Genomic DNA, 22,867 nt, shown 5'->3' with positions numbered 1-22,867 from the left:
GTGGGACCTCCAGCAGGGAGTCCAGCCTCCAGCCTTAATTAACTTGCTGATTCTCTTGGCATCCCTTGTGGTAATGTCAGTGACCCGACATTCCGTAGCAAAAATATTGCAGCAGGTAGAACATCTCCAGCAGAGTCTTATATCCTCAGAAAGGAAAGGAGGCTCTGTCGTTTCTTGCACAAGGCCTCAGTGTTACATTTCAGCTCCACTCTGTTGTCCAGGAGCACTCCAGGTACAGTACGTATATACCCCCGCTACTTTAAATTGCAGTTTACCAGCACACGTAAGCACCGGACTGAACTACTATTAGAACCAATTTGGCCTTTATGTCACGTGCTGGGAACAATCAGTTCATAGATGGCCACATATACTGCAGCCTTCGGTAACCAGGGCTGCAAAGCAATTTCTTAATGGTTTATTTGCAGTTTTTCCTCCTGTGGTTTGACTGAATGTTTGGGCCTGGAGCAAAATCAGTACAGCCATATTTCACATATACACTTTCATTCAGTTTAAGCTCTCAGTGAACTCCAGCGTGCGCGTATGTTCATTCACATGCTTCTTAACCTGTGTGCGAAACAATAAGAACACAACAAAACGTAGGAAGATGTAGTAATGTTGATTTATTTGCATCTTAATTGTTTAAATTAACGTTGGCTAAAGTATACTTTAGATCAAGCCATTACAAGAACATAAGTAAATTTTTTAAAAAGTATTGGAAAAAAATAAATTAAAAAGCTTGGTAGCGTGTTGTTCTCTTGTGTCACATTAATTACATTTAGAACAATAACAACAAAAGAAAATCAACAGACAAAGATTTTGGATATGTTTTTTTTTCTGTACCATGTTGTAGATCCAATGTAAATATATTTATATATATATTCATATAGCTTAAAAAAATAAAATAAAAGCTGAAATGTCTATCTTAATGGATTCACAATAATAATAATAGTAATAATAATAGTAATAATAATGCTCTTGAAATATTCACACACAATATCTTGTATACTGGAATAAGTATGTACACATAAATACCAATGATATTTACAGCTAAGTGCACCACCTCTCTTTCTCTACCAAGAACGCAGCAGGACACCACAGCAGTACAAGGCAGCAGTCTGATTATTCTATTATCAAACCTTGTTTTCTACAGGCCAGCTTTCCTACCTGTCTACCCCCCCAGCACACACACGCACCACACACACTCCCAGTCACTCGCTGTTTCATCAGAGTATTGTGCATGCCCATTAGATTTTTACTTTGCCTCTCTGCATTTCCTTCTCCTAAGCTCTTGTTACCAACCCGCTCTCTCCTTTTCATCTGACCCAGTTCCTTATTCAGATTATTTGCAGACAGCCCAAGTTTCCCAGAATGTTTGGGAGCCTCCTGGATTTGCCTAACAACCGGTTTGCTGCTCAAACACCAAAATAAGGAATTTCTAACTACTAAAGAAATACACATGAAACTATGATAAAAAATATAGAACAGTAACGAAAAACACCTTACACCAGAGCAGTGCATTAAAGGCGTCTGCAGCCAAACTGTACCAAGGCTCCCAAGTTAGCTTTCAGCTTGCTGCTGAATTACCATGGGCAACATTGGGTGAGGTTAGGGTTAGAAAATAGCAAAAAAAAAAATACTAGTATTAAAGCTCAAAGAATCGCATTCCTCTAGTGCCCTGGCATCTATATGTCACATACAAACAGTAAGTTAGTGTCCATCAGATCTTTTACATTTTAGTGTAAAACCAGATTCCTTTTTTAAAATCTCCATCAACAAACAGAGCAGGAATTCCAGGAACTGTCTCCAGCATACTTACCCCAAATCCTGACTTTTATCGTATAGCCTCCATTATTCCATTCATCAGTTGCCAGTTGTCCAGGCACACATTAAGTCAAAGCCCAGACTATAAAGGATTTTCAACAGAGAATGCCTGTTGACAGTGCAGTGCAGTCCATGATCAGGCTTAATGAGTGTCTGAAAAACCAGCTCCCTCCCAAAAATTCATCAAACTGACCTGGGCTGTCTGCATGCAAGCAGAAACACAATCACACACTTTTTAGGGTCCTCTGACACATCCACATGGCACACACCCTACTGCAATGCTATCGATCATTCAGGAGCCCCTGTCTCAGATGCTCTTTGTTCTATGTCATTGTCACAGCAGCAACTTCACTGACAGGCCCTCGTCCAGGTACCCTTTGATCCTTCACCCAAAGAAATATCTGAAAACATCAAGCTATTACATAATAATTTAGAACTAACTTTTTTGTTTTGCTTTCACTGTCCCAAAGAAATTCAAAAGTCTTTTTTTTTCAAGTAGATCATCTGGGAGAGGGAAACCCTGAATCATTACTCTGTTGCCCCTTAGCGTCCAGCTTTAGCCATGACAGCCGCCGGCAGTGCCGAAAGCCAGGCCGTCCCGCACCCCTGAAACGCACAGTGGTGTCACCCACTCACCTCTTCGCTGAAGAAAAGAGTACTTAATTTTTCTCCTCCTCTCCTCTAAAAAGCGATGACTGTCATATTCCCTCACTTCATTCACAAAAGATTTTTTTTTTCCCTGAAATATTCTTGGTTCTCTTCCTATCTGTGCACTAGCAACCAGTAGAAGCCACTACCTGATAAGGACTTCCGTATACAGCAGCTCCCACTCATAGAGAGATGGCGATCCCTCCCTCCACTTCTCTGCTCACCACCACTACAAACACATGTGCACACAGGCCGGTGCCCTGAGGTCCCACATTCTCTCCCTCTCCCCGTTTCGTCCGTGACCTTGCCCTGGACAGTTGTTTCAGCAGTTTGACCGTAGTCTTCCATGGGTCGTCTCCAGATCCCAGACTTTACTCTGGGGGAGGAGGTGGGGTAGGGGGTGGATGCTTTCTCCAGTCTCTCCTCTACGACTGTGCCTAGGCTTGTCTGAATTAGCTGTGTGTATCAGGATGTCCGAGGAGCGTTTAGTATCAGTGTCGGTGTGTCTGCTTGGGTGTCAGTGTGTTAGGATGATTTCCATCAGAGCGTGTGCTTGTCAGAGCACGGCTCACTCGGTATCTGCGTGTGTGTCTTTGTGTCTCATTGTTTTACCACCTACACTGCTACTCCTGCATGTCTGTAGCATCAAATCATTCACCTGTGTGGTTCAATAGGACCCCCCGCCACCTCCTCCAGCCCTCAGCCCCGTCTGCAGTACTGCTGACAGTGCAGCCCCTGGAGAGACCCAGGGAGGTGATGGGTGTGAGACTGAACTGTACTTAGTTGAACAATGTTGACAGCTGAGCTATGTGGTTACTGTACTGAGCATTATGGGTTGTTTGAACTGATGTGTTCAGTTGCCATGTGTTTGCGTTAAATCTCCGTGGACTCAATCCTCTCCAGGCGCGTGGGCCCAGACCAGGGGGGAGCGAGCTGGTGAAGGGTTGGGGGCTTTTGCTCCTCGACCGCAGGCGACGCAACAGCCAGGGACTGTGGCGGGGGCGTAGCAGGGGATGGGGCGGGGGAGAGTTTGGAGGTGAGCTGGCCCACGCGCTGCTCCAGGGCCTGGTTCTTCTGCAGCATCTCTACATAGTTGAGCTGCAGCTGGGCCTGGTACTGAAGCACGCGCTCCTTCTCGCCCTGCCAGGTGTGACGCTCCTGGGCGAAGGTGAGAGCCTGGCGCTCTCGCTGCTGCCGCTCGAGACGCAGCTCCCCCTGCAGGCGCTCGAGCTGCCGCCGGAGATCACCTGCCTCCTGCCGCTGCGCTTTGGCCTCATCGCTCTGCAGGCTCAGCAGCGCCTCCGCAGGAGGGGCGGGCGCCGGTTCTGAGGAGCTGTGTGGGGAGGGATGCACCCCCCAGGTGGCCCCAGCTCCTCGCCCTTCGCTAAGCTCTCCCAGGGCCTGCTTCAAACCTAGAACCTCGGCCTCAAAAAGGCCCAGCTTCTCCCTCAACATGGACACCTGCAGCCACAGAGACAGGGAGCGAGTGCAGGGGTTTGTGAGCGCAGCCACATGGTTGTGTGTGTGTGTGCGTGTGTGTCTTTGTGTAGCAGCACATCCCTGTGCAATGGTGTGTATTTTTCCTTGAGAGAATGTATAAGCAGTAAGTGCCTGTGTGGATGAGGGCACATGACAGGGGTAGCAGGTAGTGTAGCGGTTAGAGTCATGACCTTGAGCAAGGTACTTACCCTGAATTGTTCCAGTAAATCAGTTTAAGCGGCTCAAAATTATATCAATTTAGCGAAAAGCATCAGCTAAATAAATACATGCTAATAATACAAAGATGTATCTAGTGAACAGGCCAAAATATCGCTGGTGAGAACTTGTGGGTGAATGTGTGAATGTTAGCAGTATAAGGAGGCATTCTGCATTTCTGGCAGCGAATCTCAACACAAGAAAGCGTGTAGGTGATTTAGGGCCCGTGTGTCGATGTTCACGTGTCTATGAATGAGCTGGGAGCGTGAATCTGCAAGAACCTCAACTAGCGACCCTTGCTTGGAGCTGCCTGTGTGTGTTTCACAACCGTGTGTCGGCAGGACAGCGTGCACGTGTGTCAGGTATTGACGGAGCATGTACGTGTGTGGGATGCAGAGCGTGTGTTTCTGAGTGTGCGCGTACCTCGGCCAGTGTCTTCTGCAGCTCCCCCTCGCAGCGCTCCAGCTCCAGGCTCTTGCTGCAGTACGAGTCCTTCAGGGTGAGAACGGTCTCCTCCTTCTCTCGCAGCTGGGCATTGAGTTCTTTGAGCTGCCCCCGCAGGGCCACCATCTCTGCTGCACGCTGGGTCACCTCTGCCTGGCTGTCCCGGAGCTGCTGCTTCAGCAGAGAGATCTCCCCGGCCTTCTGGCACACCTACATAGGTCAGGTGAACAGGTAGAGACATGCTGAGTCTGGACACCTGTAAACAGGTGAACATCTGATTATTATTATTATAATGTTACATGCTTAACAGGCATTTATGTCCAAAGCAACAAACTATTTTACATTTTTATATAGGTGGATATTTCCAGTAATTCAGCATGACGTTCACTGTATAACAGCACTAGCAGGGATTAAGGTTTGAACCAGCAACCTTTGTGGTGCAAGTCCATGTGATGAACCACTAGACCCCCACTTGCATCACTGGTTGAGCATCAGGTGCAGATGAGTTGAGGAGTCATCAGTCTGAGTCCAGTGTTTCAGGGGTCGGATAGGTGAACAGTAAATTGTTGTCAAGTCGCACATCTCACACCAGGTGCTTTGCTGACTTCTGGAGTTACCGCAGCCTTGCCTCACCTCCCACTTGGTCTCCTCCAGGCGAGGCAGGATGTCGGCCTGCTCCTTCCTGTAGTCCAGGCACTTCCTCTCCAGCTCCTCACGGTGCGATAGCAGGGCATTGAGGTCGTCCTGCAGCCGCCTCTTGTCCTGCTGCAACCGGGCGATCTGCGCCTGCAGGGCTTGCTGGGTGCGTTGGGCGCGGCGGGACACCTGCTGGAGCCGGCTGGCGTAGTTCTGCCTCAGCTCCTCCATCTCACGTTCCCACACGCGCTGCTTCTCCTCGAATACTTGTACGATGGCTGCCTCGCTCTGGTCCAGGTTCCGACGCATGTGCAGCACCTGCGGGAGGTGCCAGTCGGGTCACTGCGTGCGGTGCCCTGACGTCTCACAGCGGACCTCTACAGGTAAACCAAACCATCTCCTCCGTCTTCTTTTCAGTAATCAGTAATCAAAACAGTACTGGTGTTAACTGGGTGGACCCCGGTTTGTGGCCTGTTCCTGCAGGAATCCCTGCAGTTCCAGCGGGGTACATTTTCATGAGCCGTCTACACAGGTACGGCTGTGATGAACCAGAACCACAGTGAGGAAATACACAGTGGAGGAGCCAATCATGCATACACACCTGCACCGACACAACAGCACACTGAGGGCACCTCACTGCTGGCAAGTCAGTTCAACAGCATTTCTCCAACATACATTTACATTTATCCACTGAGCTGACGCTTTGCTCCAAAAGTGACATACCGTGATTTATCCACCTACACGATGCAGTCATTTTTACTGGAGCAATTCTGGGTAAGTACCTTGCTCAAGGGTGCTACAGCAGAAGGTGGCAATCAAACCTGGGTCTTCCAGATCCAAAGGTGGCAGCTCTAACTGCTACACCCCCTGCTGCCCTGAAAGAGCAGAGGAAATGTGAGCACCCAGAGGAAGGCGCTGTACCTCCTGTTCCTTCTCCCACAGCCTGTCTTCTAGGTCCTGAATGATGTCATCAGAGGAAGGCGAGGGCCGGAGTGGCGGAGGGGCATCGCTCAGGTGGCTGAGCCTCTGGTACGAGGAGGAGCTCTTGCCAGAGGAGGAGCGTCCGCTGTCGGAGGCACTGAGCCCATTCTGGTAGCCCGGCTTGTCGAGCCTGTCCAGTGCGCCGGTGGCTGTGCCCAGCCTGTTGATGTGGCTCGTGGAGGCACTGAGAGGCCCTAGGGCCTGCGAGGGCCCGTATGCAGAGCCCGAGCCCGTGTATGTGGGCAGGCTGGTCAGCGAGTTCCTCCCCGAGTCTGACAAAGCACCCTGCCCCCCACCCCGACCTCCACCAGGGCTGTCCCCCTCCTGTTGACTCCCTGCAGCACTGGGACCCCCACCTCCCCCTGCACCACGGCCCACCATGACCCCCCCAGCCTGCCCCACAAGATTCTGCATGGAGTGGAAGCTCTTGGGCACCACTGGCTTGAAGGCAGAGGGGCGGACCAGCCCACTGTTGTTCTGTGGAGGGGGGGTTGCAGACAAAGGGAACAGTTACCACAACACAAACCCTTTGTACCACAAACAGATGGGCCACTATGGTCACTCATCCAGAGAAAAAAAGAGCAAAAAATATTAAAATGCTTGTTTACGCTTTTCAACGATGGTCCTGGTAGTAAGAGCGCTGACACACAGAGACAAATAAGCACATGAAGACAGATCCCCACACCAATGAACCCCCCACCACCACCACCACCACCACTACCACACACAGAAACCCTCAGAAGCCACCAGGTAGAACTGGGGGTGGAGCGCCATACCTGCTCAAGTTTGCCAGATACAGGCAGTAATTTGGGTGGGTTGGGATTGTCCACCTTGGTCCCGCTGGTCCCCCTGTACGGGGCTGTGGCCTGGCCACCGCCATTCTTCTCGTTGTTGAGGACCACGTTGTTCCCGCAGGCATCGAGGCTGGCGCCAACCCATGGGCCCTCCCTCCGGCCTGCCCCGTTCAGGAACATGGTGTTGGACACCTGCCGCTCGCTGTTGGAATTGGTGCGGTCGGCATCAGACGCCGCGCTCTCCGAGCCGGCGATCGCCGGCCGGTCGGTGCTGCCGCCACGCTCGTCGCTGGATGCGGTGCTTTCCGAAGGTGGCGGAAGAGGGCGCTCTGTGCTGCAGCTGCGGCCGCCAGGACCACGCCGGCTCGGGGGCGGTGCCCGTGGTAGAGTGGTGCGCGTGCCCACGCTCTTCATGGCGAACTCCTGCTCGCCTGCCACCCCGCTGCCCACACTGCCCATCCTCGGGGGGATGGCTCTCTCACTCGGCCCCACGCGCTCCACGGCAGCCATTGCAGGCACGGGGGAGGCGCCAGCTGACGGGCAAACACACTGGGACGGAGTGGGAGAGACAGAGAGAGAGAGGAAGGGAGAGAGAACGGAAGGGCGTAAACGGTGCTGTTTGTGCCCTCTGGAAAACGGGCTAAAAGCGTCCACTTCTGCAAGGAGTACGGCAAGCGCTACAAGTGTCCAGTTCAGGGTGACGAAGAAGAGCTGTCAACTGCAGCATGAAAACTGCAGGAGGAGTAAAGACAGACTCTGAGAGGTAGAAAACAAGGAAGGGCAAAGGTCAGATGATACGCATGCACACAAGCACAAAAACACACACTCACACACACACAAAGAGACTGAGTGAAACCTGAACCATTTCGTAGTCAGTGATATCACAGCTGTGTTGTCAAATCTGTCATGGTGACATTACAGCAGCCTTATTCCAACTGTCAGTGATAAGATGACTGTCTGATTAAAACTGTGTCACACGTTGTGTGTCTACCAGTCACTGGGTCATGTTCTATTACACTGCCTGGCGTGCTTCCCAATCCACAGCGTCCTGCCTCTCTCCCTCTCTCTCCCTCTCTCTCCCTCTCTCTTTGCCTGTCTTTCGCAGCACTAAGCCTAGCACTTATTGGTTGGCTGGGAGATTGCCCCATATCCCCATGAATCCCTTCATTAACCACTTGCTGCCCGGGACAAGCGCGTGAATATGACCGAACGCACTGACAATTTTAGAGCCGATCGCACATGCAGCCATCAAATAACACCCTGACAGGCATACCGTGTTGTACCTTGACAAGGAATTTCCCTTCCTCCAGCGACATCCCTTGACATTGAATAACGGATATCAAAATCATACGTTCGTGAAACGTTCAAACATTAAATACGACACACTTTAAACACAAGTCATTGCGCTGTTTTAATTTTTTTTCTTTAGTATGACTGTAACTAGTAAGTAGTTTAGTCTTTTTTTTTTTCGCAATTTATTTCGTTATTATTGGTTGGATAGCTGCACTTTGTGGTTAAGGGTCAAGTCTGCTATTATGTATGTAAGTAGTGTATCTAGCAGTGTAAGTCACCTTGGTGAATGAGGTGTGTGGGCTTATAACACTACATAGAGTTCATTGGAAGTCGCTTTGGAGAAAAGCATCTGCTAAATAAATTAATGTAAATGTAATGTGTCAGGTTGAGCGACAGAGTGTGAATTTCCCTGCAGGGATTCATAAAGTATTATCCTATCCCATCCCATCCCATCCCATCCCATCTGTAATAATGGAAAGTGTCCCTCAGAAAATATTCAAAAAAAACTAAAATATGCTGATTTCCTCAATAAGCGTGCCTAAGCGACTGTTCTGCCGTAACTCCTGGGAGAAGAACCGGGTTCCTGTTGCTATGTACCTGCACAGCTGTATCAGCTGGTTGTCGCTGCCTGCTGATGTGCACACGACATGGAAGATGTGCAGAGTCAGAAGCACTTCATGAAGGCATCCATCCTTCTTCTTTTTTCCACGCGAAAATCCAAGCTTCCTCTCCATCCCCTTTATGGGCTGGAGACACCAGCACCTCTTGCCGATGAACATGAATGAATGCCACAGTAACATCACATCACGCTTGAAAATCCCTGTCTGAGGCCAAAGGCGTCTGCACACAGCGTCCTGCAGCTCCACCTCTGGCCAACAGGGGTCGCCTTGTTCTGTGTGGCCTAACTTCAGGCACGTGCTGACACTCCCCTTGCAGCCTCTCTCACTCATTCACTCACAAGCATTACATCATTGCTCCCACACGCTGCTCACTGCGCACCCGCACACACACGCACACACCCTGACATACAATAGGCACACACACAACTCTGCTTTCGGACGGAAATACACCCAGACACGAAAAATCGGTCTTCTCCTCGCGCGCGGATAATGCAAAGCGCTCTGCTGGATCGCGCACACACTCCTGCACACACACACACACACATACACACACACACACACACACACACACACACACACGAGGATGTGAAACAAAGAAGAGGCCTACACTGGGAGGTACTGAGGCCTAGACTGCTGTCCCAAGTTGGGGGACCCGGCCTTCGTTTTCGGCGCTGCGTAAAAATCAAAGAGCTCAGCGCAAGGACACTATGTTTATACATGGAATGAGCAACATTCTCCATCACTCTGAAATGTGGACGTATATCCACTGGAAGCCTGTTACCTGAGCATCTTCATTACATCACTACAATATGTTAGCCTGATCACAGAACATACCTCTCCATGGGCTGATCAGTGCATCCTTGTCTAAATACATCTACCTGACACTTTTCTCCAAAGCAACTTATAATGTTAAAGTTACAATTATTACATGCTTACAATCATTTACCTATTCCTACAGCTGGGTAATTTTACTGGAGCAATTTAGGGTAAGTACCTTGTTCAAGGATACTACAGCCACAGGTAAGGCTCAAACCTGCAACCTTTGGGTCCAAAGGTAGTAGCTCTAGCCACTATGCTACCAGCTGCCTCCTGTATGAATGTCTTTCTACATGTCTGTTCACGTCTATATGAGCCTCGTCACAAGCATTTCAATGCCCAGCGTACCCAGTATAACTGTGCAAATGACAAGTAAAACCGACTGAATCTGACTCCATGTCATGATGCTCCAAGAAACCCTTCCAAGTAACATATTCCCCAGGAGACACATCCCAACTCACCTTAGCCTATAAACCTCCCCCAGATAATTACAACACAGCAGATGCTTGTAAGGTGGCTGAGGACAGTAAAAAGCCCCCGGAACAGTCACTGTACACACTACGCACACAGCTGCGTACAGCACACCTGAGCCAAAATGTTCTCAACACCTGACGTACGAAACATCGTACACATTTCCCTTGTTTCATTTCCCAGCAGCACAATTAACCTCCTACATACGCACCAGAATAGTCCATGAATGTTACACTGTTTACACCGTACCTCTTCCGCCTATTGCACTATGAGCAGCACAAATCCTTGTGCAGCTACTGCACGCTACTCTACATCCCGAACATGTGACACACAAAACATCTCACAAACCCAGTGACCTGCATTGCACTGCTCACGCATCAAATACAGCGCGTTACGCATCCGGTACGACACAGCGCAGCCCTTACTATCCTGCTGTCCTCTCATACGACACCAGGCGCGTTGCACTACTCACAGCACGCATTGCTGAACCCTTTTATGCAACACATCCCCAACATGTGACCACACATCCAGCACTACACTGCACTTTCCCAAATTCCAAAAACACAAAATATATACTCTAACACATCGCTACACACCCTCTAGTGCACAGTGCCCTTATTAACCCCTAGGACACAGTATGTACTCCATCGCAACACCACACATCCAGTAGTACACTGAACCCCTCACTAAACCCCAACACTCGATATTTAATGCAGCACACTCCATATATAAATATTTACTGTGTATATATATGTATATAAACACCATATATATGTGTGCATGCTATGTGTGTGTGTATATGCACTAGATCCAGAGCTGTGCCCTATACCTCTTAAAGAGCAGCCCACACATCAGAGCGCACACACACACAGACACACACACACTACACAGCCGCACACCCCCTTGCACGCTAAAAACTATGTACGCTGCGTGTGACACCGTGCACCGCACAGTTAATAGCACACTCTCCGCACACGTCACACGTTCAGAAACACACACTACGCACGTTGGGGACCTCAGTCCTCAGTGCACACAAGCAGCACGGCACATGTCACCGTTATACATCCCTGGCAGACAATGCAAATATCACCTCCCATCTCGCAGCGCGGGCTGCACAGCCCTTAATGCACATTCCATTCCACTGCTTCCTCACCTCCCTCTACGCATACCTTACCATACACGCGCACGCGCGCGCGCGCGCACGCACACACACACACACACACACACATAGACACACACAAACAAACGTTTCTTTATCGAAATATGTATTCATAAGGATGTGCAACGCGGGAGCAGATGACGAAGAAGATGCCCCCATGATGAGCACGGCTTTATGAAAGCACCTAAGATGAGCGCTGCGAGGGGTACGAGAGGATCAGATGTGTTTTTCTGTGCCTTCGCCCTGTTAAACCATTACATAATGCGTGTCGGCTCACAGCGGCGCCCCGATGCGGGAGGGAGAGCGCGCGCGCGCGGCCACCGCACACGGCACATCGCACACACTGGGCACCCCGCACCCTGCAGCACCCAGCGCCCAGCGCCCAGCTCCGTCGTCTTTACACCGACTTTACTTCCACTCGAACGGGTAATATTAAGAAACACACTGCGCACCCCCACCCCCACGCGTAGCTTCACCCCGCCCCCCCATCCTCCTCCTCCTCCTCCTCCTTCTCATCCACGAGCCTAGAATAGCCACTATGCAGTAGTTAAAGACCGAGCTCCTCACAGCTGCAAACACACACACGGCGGATGCAGGGCGATGCGCGCCTCCGTGGACCCGGCGCGGTTCTCTCCCGCGCGCACCAGGGACGCGCGCTCTGCAGCCGAAGCGATTTTACCCGCACTTACTGTTTGCAGCAGCACCGTCAGCGGCGTGTGGCTCCAAAGTGCGCCGCCGGTGGCTTCCCGGCTGCCTTCTCCGCCTTCCCTGCCTTCCCGAGCTTTCTCCGTGCGGATGCCCTCGGCGGCTCCGCGGCTCCGCGGCTGTGCGGCTGTGCGGGTGCGCGGGAGCGCGGGGCGGCCGCGGACGCGCTGCTTGCCGTCTCCCGCGGTAGCGATCGGGTGATGGAGGCGAGCGGCGGCTGCGAGCATCAGCTGTGCCACACGCCCACCTCCGCCCCGCCCCCCCACACCCCCCCTTCCCCGCCACCACCACCACCACCACTACCACCACCACCACCACCACCGGTCCTCGAGCAACGCCCCCCTTCCCGGCTCCCCGCGCCTGCGCGAGGCGCCCTTAATTCGGCGGCATCGATTTCCTGGACCACCGTGGATGTCGTGCACCCGTGTCACCTTGTGCGTGTGTCTCTGCCGTTTGCTCGTTCCACGTGTGGCACCAGCCCGCTGGTGCGTTGAAAGCGCCTCCATGTGACGCTGCGTGCGGCACAGTGCCAGAGTGATGCTGTGTCACACATGGATCTGCAGGAGTCACTGCTTCCAGCATCCATGCATGCAAGAGGAGGGAGCATGGCAGGTGACCATGGGAAAGCAACCAGGTCCGCACTTTGTATGAGCAAGTATGTGCAGAAATAACCGTGGAGGCACATCAGCACAAAGCAGAGGGGTCAGGATAAAAAAATAAAGTGCCGACTCCAACAGGAGGAGTTGTAACAGGAGGGGAGCTGTCCTCTGAGAAAAAGTTACACAGGGGAGGTGCTGCACCGCTGTCTGAGGTGCTGAACACAACTCTCCGGGAACACTTGGAAGAAAACAGCTGTTTGTGGAGAGGCAGGTGATGCCGTCATATGAAGGCAGGACGAGCGCTTCAGCGCTCACTCCTGCGTGTATGTGTATGTGGAAATTGTAAAGAGATTAGTCACTGATCTGGGAATGATACATGGCAACACCTCCTCCTCTCACCCTTTTTAATTACAGCCACAAATGCAAACACATCACAAACATACTCACTCACCTGCATTGTTAAGAGTGAAAATACACACATATGTGCACATGTACCTTGCGTCTCAGACACTCACACATGCACACACACACACACACACACACACACACATACACAGTCCCTTGATACCTTTCCTGCTTTCCCTCTAATCACATATTCACTTGTGACATCAACAATGTGTCAAAGTTGCTATGGCAATGTACTCCAGCCAATGCCAGGCTTGGCCTCAGTCATGTGACCTAGAGCGATGAAGCAGGGCAGCGGAGATGGAGGGCTGCTACGGCCACTAACTACAGTATGAAATGAGTATCTCCCCTGACAAGTTGGGCTTCTAACATTACTAGAATGTCCACCACTAGCCTCCATCCAGTTATGAATGAAAACACTGTTGAGCTTGAGCCTCGCTTGTGAAAACACCACAGGATGCTCTGTGTGCTGTTGTGTATTTATGCAGAGCTGACTTTTAAACATTCAGCATCATCAGCACGTTTTCTCCTTCCCTGTCAACAGCAGTCATCGGAGCAGTTGTAAGCATTCTGAATTTGGAACCACTAGACACTCATATGAACAGGTCCAGTAGACGCTGTCATCTGTTAAAACTTTTAAGTTTCATTCTCAGGGACAGACTGAGGAGCAAAGTTACTGAGTTAAAAGCTGCAGATTGAGGGTTTGTTTTTTGGACAATTATTTGGGATATGTGACACTCTGTGTACGTAAACCTGCCGACATGGACACAGGAAAGTGGATTTATTAGGTTAAACAGTGTCAGTCACGTGTGACTGATATTTTTAAAAACTAATTTTACCAGCATATGGGCACACCACAAACAGGGCACATCACAAATGATGAAAACATTTCAGATGGAATTTTATTAGAGTATTCTCAAAGGTGTGAATGCATGAGGGCGTGAGGCTGTGTGTGGAGCAATCTTCAGGCAGTCTGCCTCAAGCAGTGCTGGGTTCCACCGGGTTCAAGTTGATGAGTGAGTTGCTCGCCTGGGCCAACTCTGTGATGGACACTCGACCTCTCTGCTTGATGAAGTTGCCCACAGCTCTCAGCTCCTCTGGCGTGATGAAGATGAACTTTCCCCTGTCGTCTATCACTCCTGAGATGTTCAGGAGGATCGAGGTAAAAGGAGAGAGAGACAGGGATAACCAAGAAGGGAAACTAATGAATCAGAAAGAAACAGACTGCCCAAGATATCTCAACTATGTATACACTCGCATTAAGACAACCCTGAATTTCAGTAAGAATTACAATAAAATCAATTTAATCTCACCTGTGAGGGAACCATCTGCAATAAGGTCCTGCAGTCTGGAGATGGCATCCTACGACAACCAAACAGGGTTTAAGCTCAGGATCTACATTCCAAAGGCTGCAAAAACATAAGCAATTTTGGGATTTTTACTAGAACCAGCTTTAGTGGCCCAGGACAAGAAATGTCTTTAAAATTAAGGTACGACTTCACTGTTTAAGCAGGGGTGTGAAACCACTGAATTCAATGCAGCAAGACAATCACGATGAAAGCAATCAAAAAACTGCATTACTGACCGTATACACTGACAATACACACTGCAAGGTCACTGTTCACCTTCAATGAGAAACTGCTGCGCAGTAAATGGTGATAACAGAGCCCTGCACTTAAACAATGGAAATGCACTGACCTGTGTGCGCATCTCAAAGTGTGAAGCAAGATCCTCAAGCAGGACCACCTTGGAATCCTGGGGCCCATCAAGGGACAATGGGAAAAGGGTCCATCAAGGCACAATGAGTCTCCAACAGAATAAGCAATGCTTACCTAAGCTCACACATACATACATCATCAGAAACCGCTTGTCCGGGGAGCCGGAGCCTAACCTGGCAACACAAGGCGTAAGGCTGGAGGGGGAGGGGACACACCCAGGACGGGACGCCAGTCCGTCGTAAGGCACCCCAAGCGGGACTTGAACCCCAGACCCACCAGAGAGCAGGACCCGGCCAAACCCACTGCACCCCCCTAAGCTTACCTAAGCTGGTATGTATTATGTGCAAACAGGTAAGAACCAAGTTGTAATAAAATCATTGGCTAACCAATTAGTAACCATAGCACAAGTCTGGGTTAAATGCATTAATGTTCACAAATATTGCACATTTACTTCACTGAAAGGTGAACTATCCCAGAGCAAAAAAACTACAAGCCAGCAGAGGAACCTAGAACACAAGGCTATGCCTCTGGTCTTTCCTTAGTCTCACCTTTATGTACTGGATGAACTCCTGCAGCAAGTTGTGGGACTAAAAAAAACAAAAGCAGTGTCAGCAAGAAAAATCCAAATACAGGCCCAAGCAGACAGAACGTGTTTTCTCATATTTATTAGACAGTCTGCTCATTTTTTACCCATAATGACACTCAAGACTGCCAAGGAACATTAAAGTGCCTTATAGCAAGAGTCATAAACAAGGGGGAAAAAGGGGGGAAAAAAAGACATTTACACAAAGACTTGTGTGCATGAAGGAGCATAATCTCACTTAGACACATAGTATACCAATACACACACATAATCAAAACAGAAACTGGATGTTTCAGCACCTCTTGTTCAGTGAGCTCCTCAGCAACTCCCTGTTCTTCGATCACAAAGGACTCTTTCAGTCGTTGGTACTCCTCTTCCTCCCTCCTCTCCTGCTCCTCCTTTGCCCTGCGTTCTTCCTCCTCCTGAGAGCTCAGGAAAGGTACTGAATGATTGTGTGTATGCATGCATTTATGTTGCTGTTTCAATATATAGGGGCAGCTGGTAGTGTAGTGGTTAGAGCTTTGTACCCAAAGGTCGCAGGTTGGATTCCCACCGCCGGTTGTAGAACCCTTGAGCAAGGTACTTACGCTAAAATTGCATCAGTAAAACTACACAGCTATACAAATGGGTGAATAATTGTAAGTATCTTAACACTGTAAGTCGCTTTGGGGAAAAAAGTGTCAGCTGAATAAATAAATATAAACGTAGATGTCTACCTCTCGTTGTTCCAGAAGCCGTTGCTTCTCATCTTCCTTTCGTTTCTCCTGCTCTCTCAGCTCCTGCATTCTCCTTCGTTCCTCTCTCTCCTCTAATTCAGCCTGAAACACAGAATAGCTAATGACGCAAGACAACGAGTCACTCAAACACGAAATCCTACAACTCGCCATATTCCCTTCAACACCCATCCGCATCCTGGTTCTCAGAAGCCTGGCTAAATGAAGAACTTCAGTGCAACAACTTCATACTCTAAACATACTGTTACCACACATCCAGATCCCAGTGGGCTGTCCAGACAAAATTCCACTCATCTTCTCATTCTGACAGTTGTACTGCACTTCCCTTAGAGTTTCAGCAACTGGACAATCTAACCCATTCACAAAGCCGTCAGCTTCTAGATAGCCAATGCTCTGTATACAGGGTTCCTCAACATCTCCACCTCTCTCTGGGCCTTCCTGGCTTGCTTCTCCTCCAGCTTCCTCTGTTTCTTAGCCCCCACTTTCCCTGCAGCCTGAGGCTGCAGTTCCACTTCCTCTTCTGCTTCCACCTCCACGTCACTTTCATCTGGGGAATGCAGGAGTGAGAGAAACAGTGAGACAATGATGTGCAACACACCCTGATGTACCTTGATTTCTCACAGCCCATGCAAACCGAGCCCAGAGAAAGCCAACAGTGGCACTGTCACCTGATGCGTCCCTCTGGGCGCGCCGCTGTGCCATCACTCTGCTGTTGAGGTTCCTCCTCCGCCGTGGCATGTCAGCGCCCCGATCCTCCGCCACCGGGCGGTGCGCCACTGCTCGAGCTGGCACGCCATTCTGCTGTTCCCGGGCAGCTGAGGAAATGGGACGGCAGAACACATTCACAGCATCATCACTGGACCCAAATAACTGCATATGGGCTGAACATCTGAAACACTGCACTGTGGGAGGATGGCATTTCAGTAAGTTAATCCTAAAGCGCTTTAAGCAGCTGAAAGGTCGACACACTAAACCTGACTTGACAAAAGGCCCAGGCTGTCCAGCTTTCTTTAACAATTGACAGGTGTATCTTGGGGGGGAAAAAAAGTTGATTCCCCCCCGTCTTTGTTTTCAGTCCACGTGACGTGGTACTGCATGGTCACGTCGCAAAATCCTCACTCTCTCCCAGTGGATTTGGAGAAAAAGCAGCAAAACGCATCTCCTCTCTAACTTGACCCCTGCAGAATCTTAATCATTATGATTATTTGGTGCTTAGATCATGACACACGAACAATGAAAGAGTAGCGGGTGCATAACGTGGTTCTCTCACTCTCACTCTCTCTCTCTCTCTCTCTCTCTCACACACACTATGTATTGCGCACGCACGCACGCACATATGATATGTATATATTACACACACACAGAGTCAGTCCAAAAACACTCGTCAGTCCGCTCTCTTAGTACTGCGTTAAGAAAAACAGGGCGTCACATAGCTACCGCACTCTAACACCCTGCCTGCCTGCGCTCGTCTTTTCATCCGTCTTCGCCCCACTCACCTGCCGCGGGGTGTCCTCGCAGTTTAACCGCAAGAAGGATCAGCGAAATCAAACCGGCCGCGGCCACGAGATACAGCACCACCAAGTCCATCGCTGCTGTTGTCGCACCCCTGTCACGTGACGCTAAACGCGGAAAAACGTCAAACGCCTCTATCGCGCGACTGAAGTGTTTTTCCTTTTTTTTTTTTTTTTTTTCCAACAGTTTTTGATTTGGCGCCATCGCACGTACAGGCGGACTGTGCGCGTGTGTTGAATTTTGTGCGCTCCTTTCGCATTTGTTTCGCAACTAGCTACTGGAATCTAAGTTAATCGTGTGCTGCTATTCCGCTAGTGGAGCTAATGCGACATTATGAATAAACAAGGAAGAATATGTGAGCAGTTTTAAAGTGGAAGATGATTTTGAATGTGGAACTGCAGTGGAATACGGGGAATTTTAATTAATCCCTCTCTGTTTAAAGTTATTAGCTAGTAGTAGTTGCAAAATAAATGCAACTGTATATATATATAGCGTAAAGAAAAAATAAAAAGTAGACAAACAAATAACCCTTGCTATTAAAACACAGCTAAATTATTTTCTTCCAGAATCACTCCGTGCAAATTAAAACAAGTACAAACGCCAAACCCTTCTCGGATGTGACAAAAAAATATGCCTTATGTTAAGTCAAAAGCAGTTCAGTCAGTGCATCTATGATACCTCTTTCTTTGAACTCCGCTACACATGATGTCATGTCATGTGCTGTGGGGGGAACAAGCCATAAAGAGGTCATATCTCCTCTGCACGGGATTTCCGAATTTCAAAAGGCACTTGTGCAAATTTTAATTCCTATAGTACTGAACACACGCATTACGTTTGTAGAGATTAATCACAGTGGCTGAACATGGGATCATCGCAGGCCAAGCTGATGAACAGAATGTGCTGCTCCTTTCTTAATTTAGCGAGGACTTTTGGTACGTGTGAATTTCCCTGAAAAATAATAGTAGTGTCTCGTTCTTTGTTCTCCATGCATGTAATCCATACACTAAGGCGAACTGGAATTCAGTGTTAATTAACAGTAGAGATGTTGTTAAAGATTTTTTTTTTTAAAAAAATCTACAAATAACTTTTCCCCTGAACCTAGAAGATTTTATTTTACGTTAGACAAATTAGATTAGATCTCATATCCTAGAAGTTGCTGTGAATATTTTACAGACAAGTGTATGGTTAAGCGGGCTGGCTGTATGAATGGACAACAAAACAATACAAGTGGTACAGAGGCATAAATGTCTTGCTCTGAGGTGTTAGTACTGGCATGAAAATTCAATCTTTCTCTAATTGTATGTTTACACTCTTTTTTAGCTGATGCCTTTGTCCAAGGCGTCTTACGATAGACACAACACACTAATTACAATAATTTACAGCAATTTAAAACAAACATACATTACAGGTAATTTAGAGCTACCAGCAGCGAGCGGAAACCCATGCAAACTCCAGACAGCCTGTGGTGGATTGAAACCAGTGTTTAAACCCACACCTAGGAGCTGTGAAGCACCATCACTACCACCTCATCTGCACCTCCATTCTGCATATCAGAACTTCATTTGCTTAGATTAAGCTTTTGTCCATGGCTGCAGTTTACTTGTTAATACAACACTAACATTCTACAGCAAGGGCCTTCTATTTGTTGAAATAATATTTTTTCAGCAATTTTCTAGTAACAAGCCCAAACTGATCTTGAGCCACTGATGATATTCTTGGATTTGCCACTTCCTCATTTCACTTCTTCTCAATTAAAATCAATAAATCCTTTTAGCAGAGGTGCACATTTTCTCTGCTGACTACTGTGCTGGTGGTCCATTCAGCAGGGTACCTAGGTATGTGGAAGCATGAGGGATGGATCCCTCTTTTCTTTCAATTTCTGAACTTAGACTACTGTACTGTGCATGTACTTGAGTACCTTTTTGAATACTCGTTGGTCTAAGCTCTCTGACATTTAACTGGAGAAAACTCCTGTATTTTAGTACGGGAGTATTTTAGCCATCCATCAATGTTTGACTGTCTTGGTTCTGGTCTTAATCTTGTTTTATGTTAATCTTATTGTAGCATCAATATTAGTTCTGGCTGTTCTTTTTTAATTTGTTACTATTTTCCAACAGAGTTTAATTTGTAGTCATTGCCTTTATAGGCATTTCTCATTTCACTTTTAGGGCTTAATCTTAAAACCAATAGGCGAACAAACATTCTTCTTTCCTCCCGAGTTTTTTAGTTCACCACCTGACTGATTCCCAAACGGACCATTCTGTTAATATATCACAAGACCAAACCCAAGTCAGAAGGAATTTCTTTTCCGTGTCAACACTCATTTGATGGTAGATTCTACACTGTCAAAGGCTGGCATGCCATTCCGTCACATCTCAGTTCTGCTTAAACCCTTTGACATGGCACTATTTAAATATAACCCCTTTCCTCCAGCCTCTGTCCATTCCTTTAGGATCGAGATGCAGTCAGACAGAATTTCTGACATGGCCACTCCGAGCTCCAGGGACCTAGGTAGAGCCCTCTGCATCGTCACAGGAGCTTCAAAGGGCTATGGCCGAAGCCTGGCGCTGCAGATAGCCCACTTGCTCCTGCCCAGATCGGTGCTCCTGCTGGTAGCCCGCTCTGCGGACATGTTGCAGGCGCTACAGGTAGACCTGGTCCCCATTGTCGAGCAGGCTGGGCTGCTTGTTCGCTGTGTACCCACAGACCTGGGCCTCAAAGCAGGGATTGATACGACGGTGAGAGTGGCAAAAGAATCGGCTGCAGCGGACACCGACCATGTGTTGCTCATTAATAATGCCGGTGGGTGCCGCAATAGGATGGTTTTTTTAAACGTAATTCATATTTTTTTTAAAACACTGTGTCTTTTCATATTGCAGTATATGTCAAGAATTTTGTACTTAACAGGTTCTAATAGCTTTTAATATTGTTTTCGAAGTATAGTTTTTTGTAATTTTAAGTTTTTTGTTGATATATAGTGTTTCTCAGAGCCATCGCTTGATATTAGACTCGGATGGGGCCATATTTTAAAAGAAATTGTTAAGTAAATAATTATTTTAAATATATGTGTGTGTGTTTTTAAATCTAAGTAGTTTTGTTCTTGGCTATACATTTTTAAGAACCTCATGTTTTGGTGGTGTGCTACCACAATGAGATAGAATCGTTGCAAAAAGATTGATACAACAGCAGCACGGTACCATTCTGGGGATTTGCCACATCTTTTGCCCTGCTTTCTTTGTGTCCAGCCTCCCTTGGTGACGTGTCGCGCTTCGCCATAAGCTTCTGTGATCCGGCAGAGGTGGATGCCTACCTGTCACTTAATGTGAGCTCAGCGCTGAGCCTGACAGCTGGGGTGCTGCAGGCCTTCCCACAGCGTCCAGGCCTGCGACGCACTGTGGTTAACATCAGCTCCTTGTGTGCGCTGGAGCCATTCCCCTCCTGGGTGCTGTATTGTGCAGGCAAAGCTGCTCGTAACATGATGTTCCGGGTGCTGGCCAAAGAGGAGCCTGATGTCAGGGTACTGAACTATAGCCCTGGTGAGTAATCATCACAAAATGAATCCGGGATTATGAATTCAGTTCAGGTCTCTTCTGTGAAACAATAATAGACGAGGACCCATCATGGATGTCAGCCGCTGTTCTCATGTCATCCCTCATGTTTGTCCGTCCCACAGGCCCAATGGACACTGACATGCAGGCTCAGGCACAGTCCTGCTCAGCTGATCCAGCCCTTAAGCAGTCCTTCTCCATCATGCACTCCCAGGGCAAGCTGCTATCCTGCCATGAATCAGGGGCTAAGCTTATTCGGTTGTTGCTGGAGGATGAATTCCCATCTGGAGTCCACCTGGACTACTATGACTTGTAGAGTGAATCTGCAGTTGAGCTTAACTTCTACAACTAAACCTTCCAGTGGGCATTTTTTGTCAAATGGGCCACAGCCCTGAGAACTCCTTTGTTATTACTCACACCTGATCACCTTCTTTGCACCAGACTTGGAGTGCAAATTTTGAGAGAGATAGCAAGAAGAATATTTTTGAAGGCATAAGATGAATACTATTGTCTAAGTAGGAAGAATTTAAACTGGCTGACTGAGTACAAAATTGGTTTCACCATTGCAGTTCCCATTATAGGTCCACATTGTCAATATGCAGATTAATTGGTAAATATTAATTTGTATGTATGATTATTGGATAGCCTTTCTCTGTTAACAACAGTATTGTGGAAAAGCTGGCCCACTTTTCTTATTCTATGAGTGTTCTCTTATAAAAGCACTGATCTTTGTGTGTAAGATAGAAACTCACACACTGTTTGTCCCAAGCAGGGTCACAGCAAGCCAGAGCTTAACCCAGGGCATAGGGTTGGAGGGGACACACCCAGGACAGGGCACCAGTCTGCCACAAGGCACCCCAAGCAGGACTTGAACCCCAGACTCACCAGAGAAGAGACACAGGCTAAACCCACTGCACCACCTCTTTGAGATAGAAACTGTAGTATCTATTTTCACTATAGCTTTAGATGTTTTGGAGTCTGTTATGCTTTTTAAATGTGGGGTTTTAGGCATTGACAATTTTGTGAACCACTAATCCATATTTATCTGCAAATGCTTTTTGATATAATAAAAAAAGAAACAGGAAAAAATATTCAAAAGCACACATGGTCTTTCTCAGTTAAACATAATGAAATGTGCTGGTCAAGCTGGGATGATGATTTCTAATTAAGGATCTTTGGTCTCATTATGGGGTTCAGCAAATACATTTCATCAAAGAAAAACACATGAAGTATGAAAGACTTTGTGAATATCATGCTGAAAAGTGTTGGGTAGCTTTTTGAAATGAAAAGTACCTTTAAACAGAGATATCGGAGCCAGGCTGAGTTTAGTTAAGAGGGCCAAAGACAATATAACAATACAGAGCGATCTAGTTTTCACTATTCTTGCAGAAAAATGCCATTAAAGTTACTTCTCCACCTATTTTGTCTCACGACCTCCATTAAATTCCTTTCACTAAGTCCATGTCTCTCATCTTTGCTGGTGACAGAGAACAGACGAAAATCTGATAAACACAAAGTCAAAAGAAGGTGAAAGAAAAACATGGAGGGTGGAGGAATAAGATGGACACATCCAGAAGAAGGCAGAGACAGAACATGCGAGAAAGTGAGTTGGCGAGAATGTGAATGGAAAAGCTGGAACAGATAAGAGCTCGAGGAGGTCTCGTCAGCTGTCCCTGTCTCCACTC

The 22,867-nt window shown here is 48.0% G+C and overlaps 3 protein-coding genes across 4 annotated transcripts; 1 reads left to right on the top strand and 2 right to left on the bottom strand.

Annotated features, from left to right (window-relative positions):
* Positions 1-1,051: 1,051 nt before the first annotated feature.
* Positions 1,052-12,329, bottom strand: lzts3b (leucine zipper, putative tumor suppressor family member 3b). 2 transcript variants are annotated; one of them, XM_029259630.1, is made up of 6 exons: positions 12,068-12,329; positions 7,002-7,568; positions 6,166-6,702; positions 5,242-5,562; positions 4,588-4,818; positions 1,052-3,930 (listed from the first exon to the last, which is right to left on the bottom strand). In XM_029259630.1, exons 1-6 carry the CDS (start codon positions 12,308-12,310, stop codon positions 3,343-3,345), a joined length of 2,487 nt encoding a protein of 828 aa, XP_029115463.1. In that variant the 5' UTR covers positions 12,311-12,329; the 3' UTR covers positions 1,052-3,342. The 2 variants fall into 2 exon arrangements, with proteins under 2 accessions (XP_029115463.1, XP_029115464.1); XM_029259631.1 differs by lacking the exon at positions 12,068-12,329 and adding an exon at positions 8,910-9,084.
* A 1,658-nt stretch (positions 12,330-13,987) lies between these two features.
* Positions 13,988-17,756, bottom strand: ddrgk1 (DDRGK domain containing 1). The gene is made up of 9 exons (XM_018759071.2): positions 17,619-17,756; positions 16,791-16,937; positions 16,545-16,669; positions 16,105-16,206; positions 15,688-15,810; positions 15,354-15,392; positions 14,786-14,842; positions 14,401-14,449; positions 13,988-14,226 (listed from the first exon to the last, which is right to left on the bottom strand). Exons 1-9 carry the CDS (start codon positions 17,707-17,709, stop codon positions 14,066-14,068), a joined length of 894 nt encoding a protein of 297 aa, XP_018614587.1. The 5' UTR covers positions 17,710-17,756; the 3' UTR covers positions 13,988-14,065.
* A 2,337-nt stretch (positions 17,757-20,093) lies between these two features.
* Positions 20,094-21,498, top strand: sprb (sepiapterin reductase b). The gene is made up of 3 exons (XM_018759116.1): positions 20,094-20,436; positions 20,880-21,170; positions 21,308-21,498. The coding sequence occupies exons 1-3, from the start codon at positions 20,094-20,096 to the stop codon at positions 21,496-21,498; spliced, it is 825 nt and encodes a 274-aa protein (XP_018614632.1).
* Positions 21,499-22,867: the final 1,369 nt, after the last annotated feature.

This window comes from Scleropages formosus, chromosome 17, assembly GCF_900964775.1.
Source record: "Scleropages formosus chromosome 17, fSclFor1.1, whole genome shotgun sequence".
NCBI classification, from domain to species: Eukaryota; Metazoa; Chordata; class Actinopteri; order Osteoglossiformes; family Osteoglossidae; genus Scleropages; species Scleropages formosus.
Note: the sequence above shows the minus strand (reverse complement) of the source record. Positions and strands in the feature narration are given on the sequence as shown.

Excerpts from the sequence above, each read along its gene's own strand:
- lzts3b (XM_029259630.1), bottom strand. The coding sequence starts at position 12,310 with ATGCTCGCAGCCGCCGCTCGCCTCCATCACCCGATCGCTACCGCGGGA. Across the intron at positions 7,569-12,067 it reads TGACGGTGCTGCTGCAAACA|TGTGTTTGCCCGTCAGCTGG; the intron begins GTAAGTGCGGGT and ends ACTCCGTCCCAG. Across the intron at positions 3,931-4,587 it reads TGCAGAAGACACTGGCCGAG|GTGTCCATGTTGAGGGAGAA; the intron begins GTACGCGCACAC and ends CTGTGGCTGCAG.
- sprb (XM_018759116.1), top strand. The coding sequence starts at position 20,094 with ATGCAGTCAGACAGAATTTCTGACATGGCCACTCCGAGCTCCAGGGAC. Across the intron at positions 20,437-20,879 it reads GTTGCTCATTAATAATGCCG|CCTCCCTTGGTGACGTGTCG; the intron begins GTGGGTGCCGCA and ends CTTTGTGTCCAG. Across the intron at positions 21,171-21,307 it reads GGTACTGAACTATAGCCCTG|GCCCAATGGACACTGACATG; the intron begins GTGAGTAATCAT and ends TCCGTCCCACAG.
- ddrgk1 (XM_018759071.2), bottom strand. The coding sequence starts at position 17,709 with ATGGACTTGGTGGTGCTGTATCTCGTGGCCGCGGCCGGTTTGATTTCG. Across the intron at positions 14,843-15,353 it reads AGTTCATCCAGTACATAAAG|GATTCCAAGGTGGTCCTGCT; the intron begins GTGAGACTAAGG and ends GATGGGCCCCAG. Across the intron at positions 14,227-14,400 it reads TGCAGATGGTTCCCTCACAG|GAGTGATAGACGACAGGGGA; the intron begins GTGAGATTAAAT and ends TGAACATCTCAG.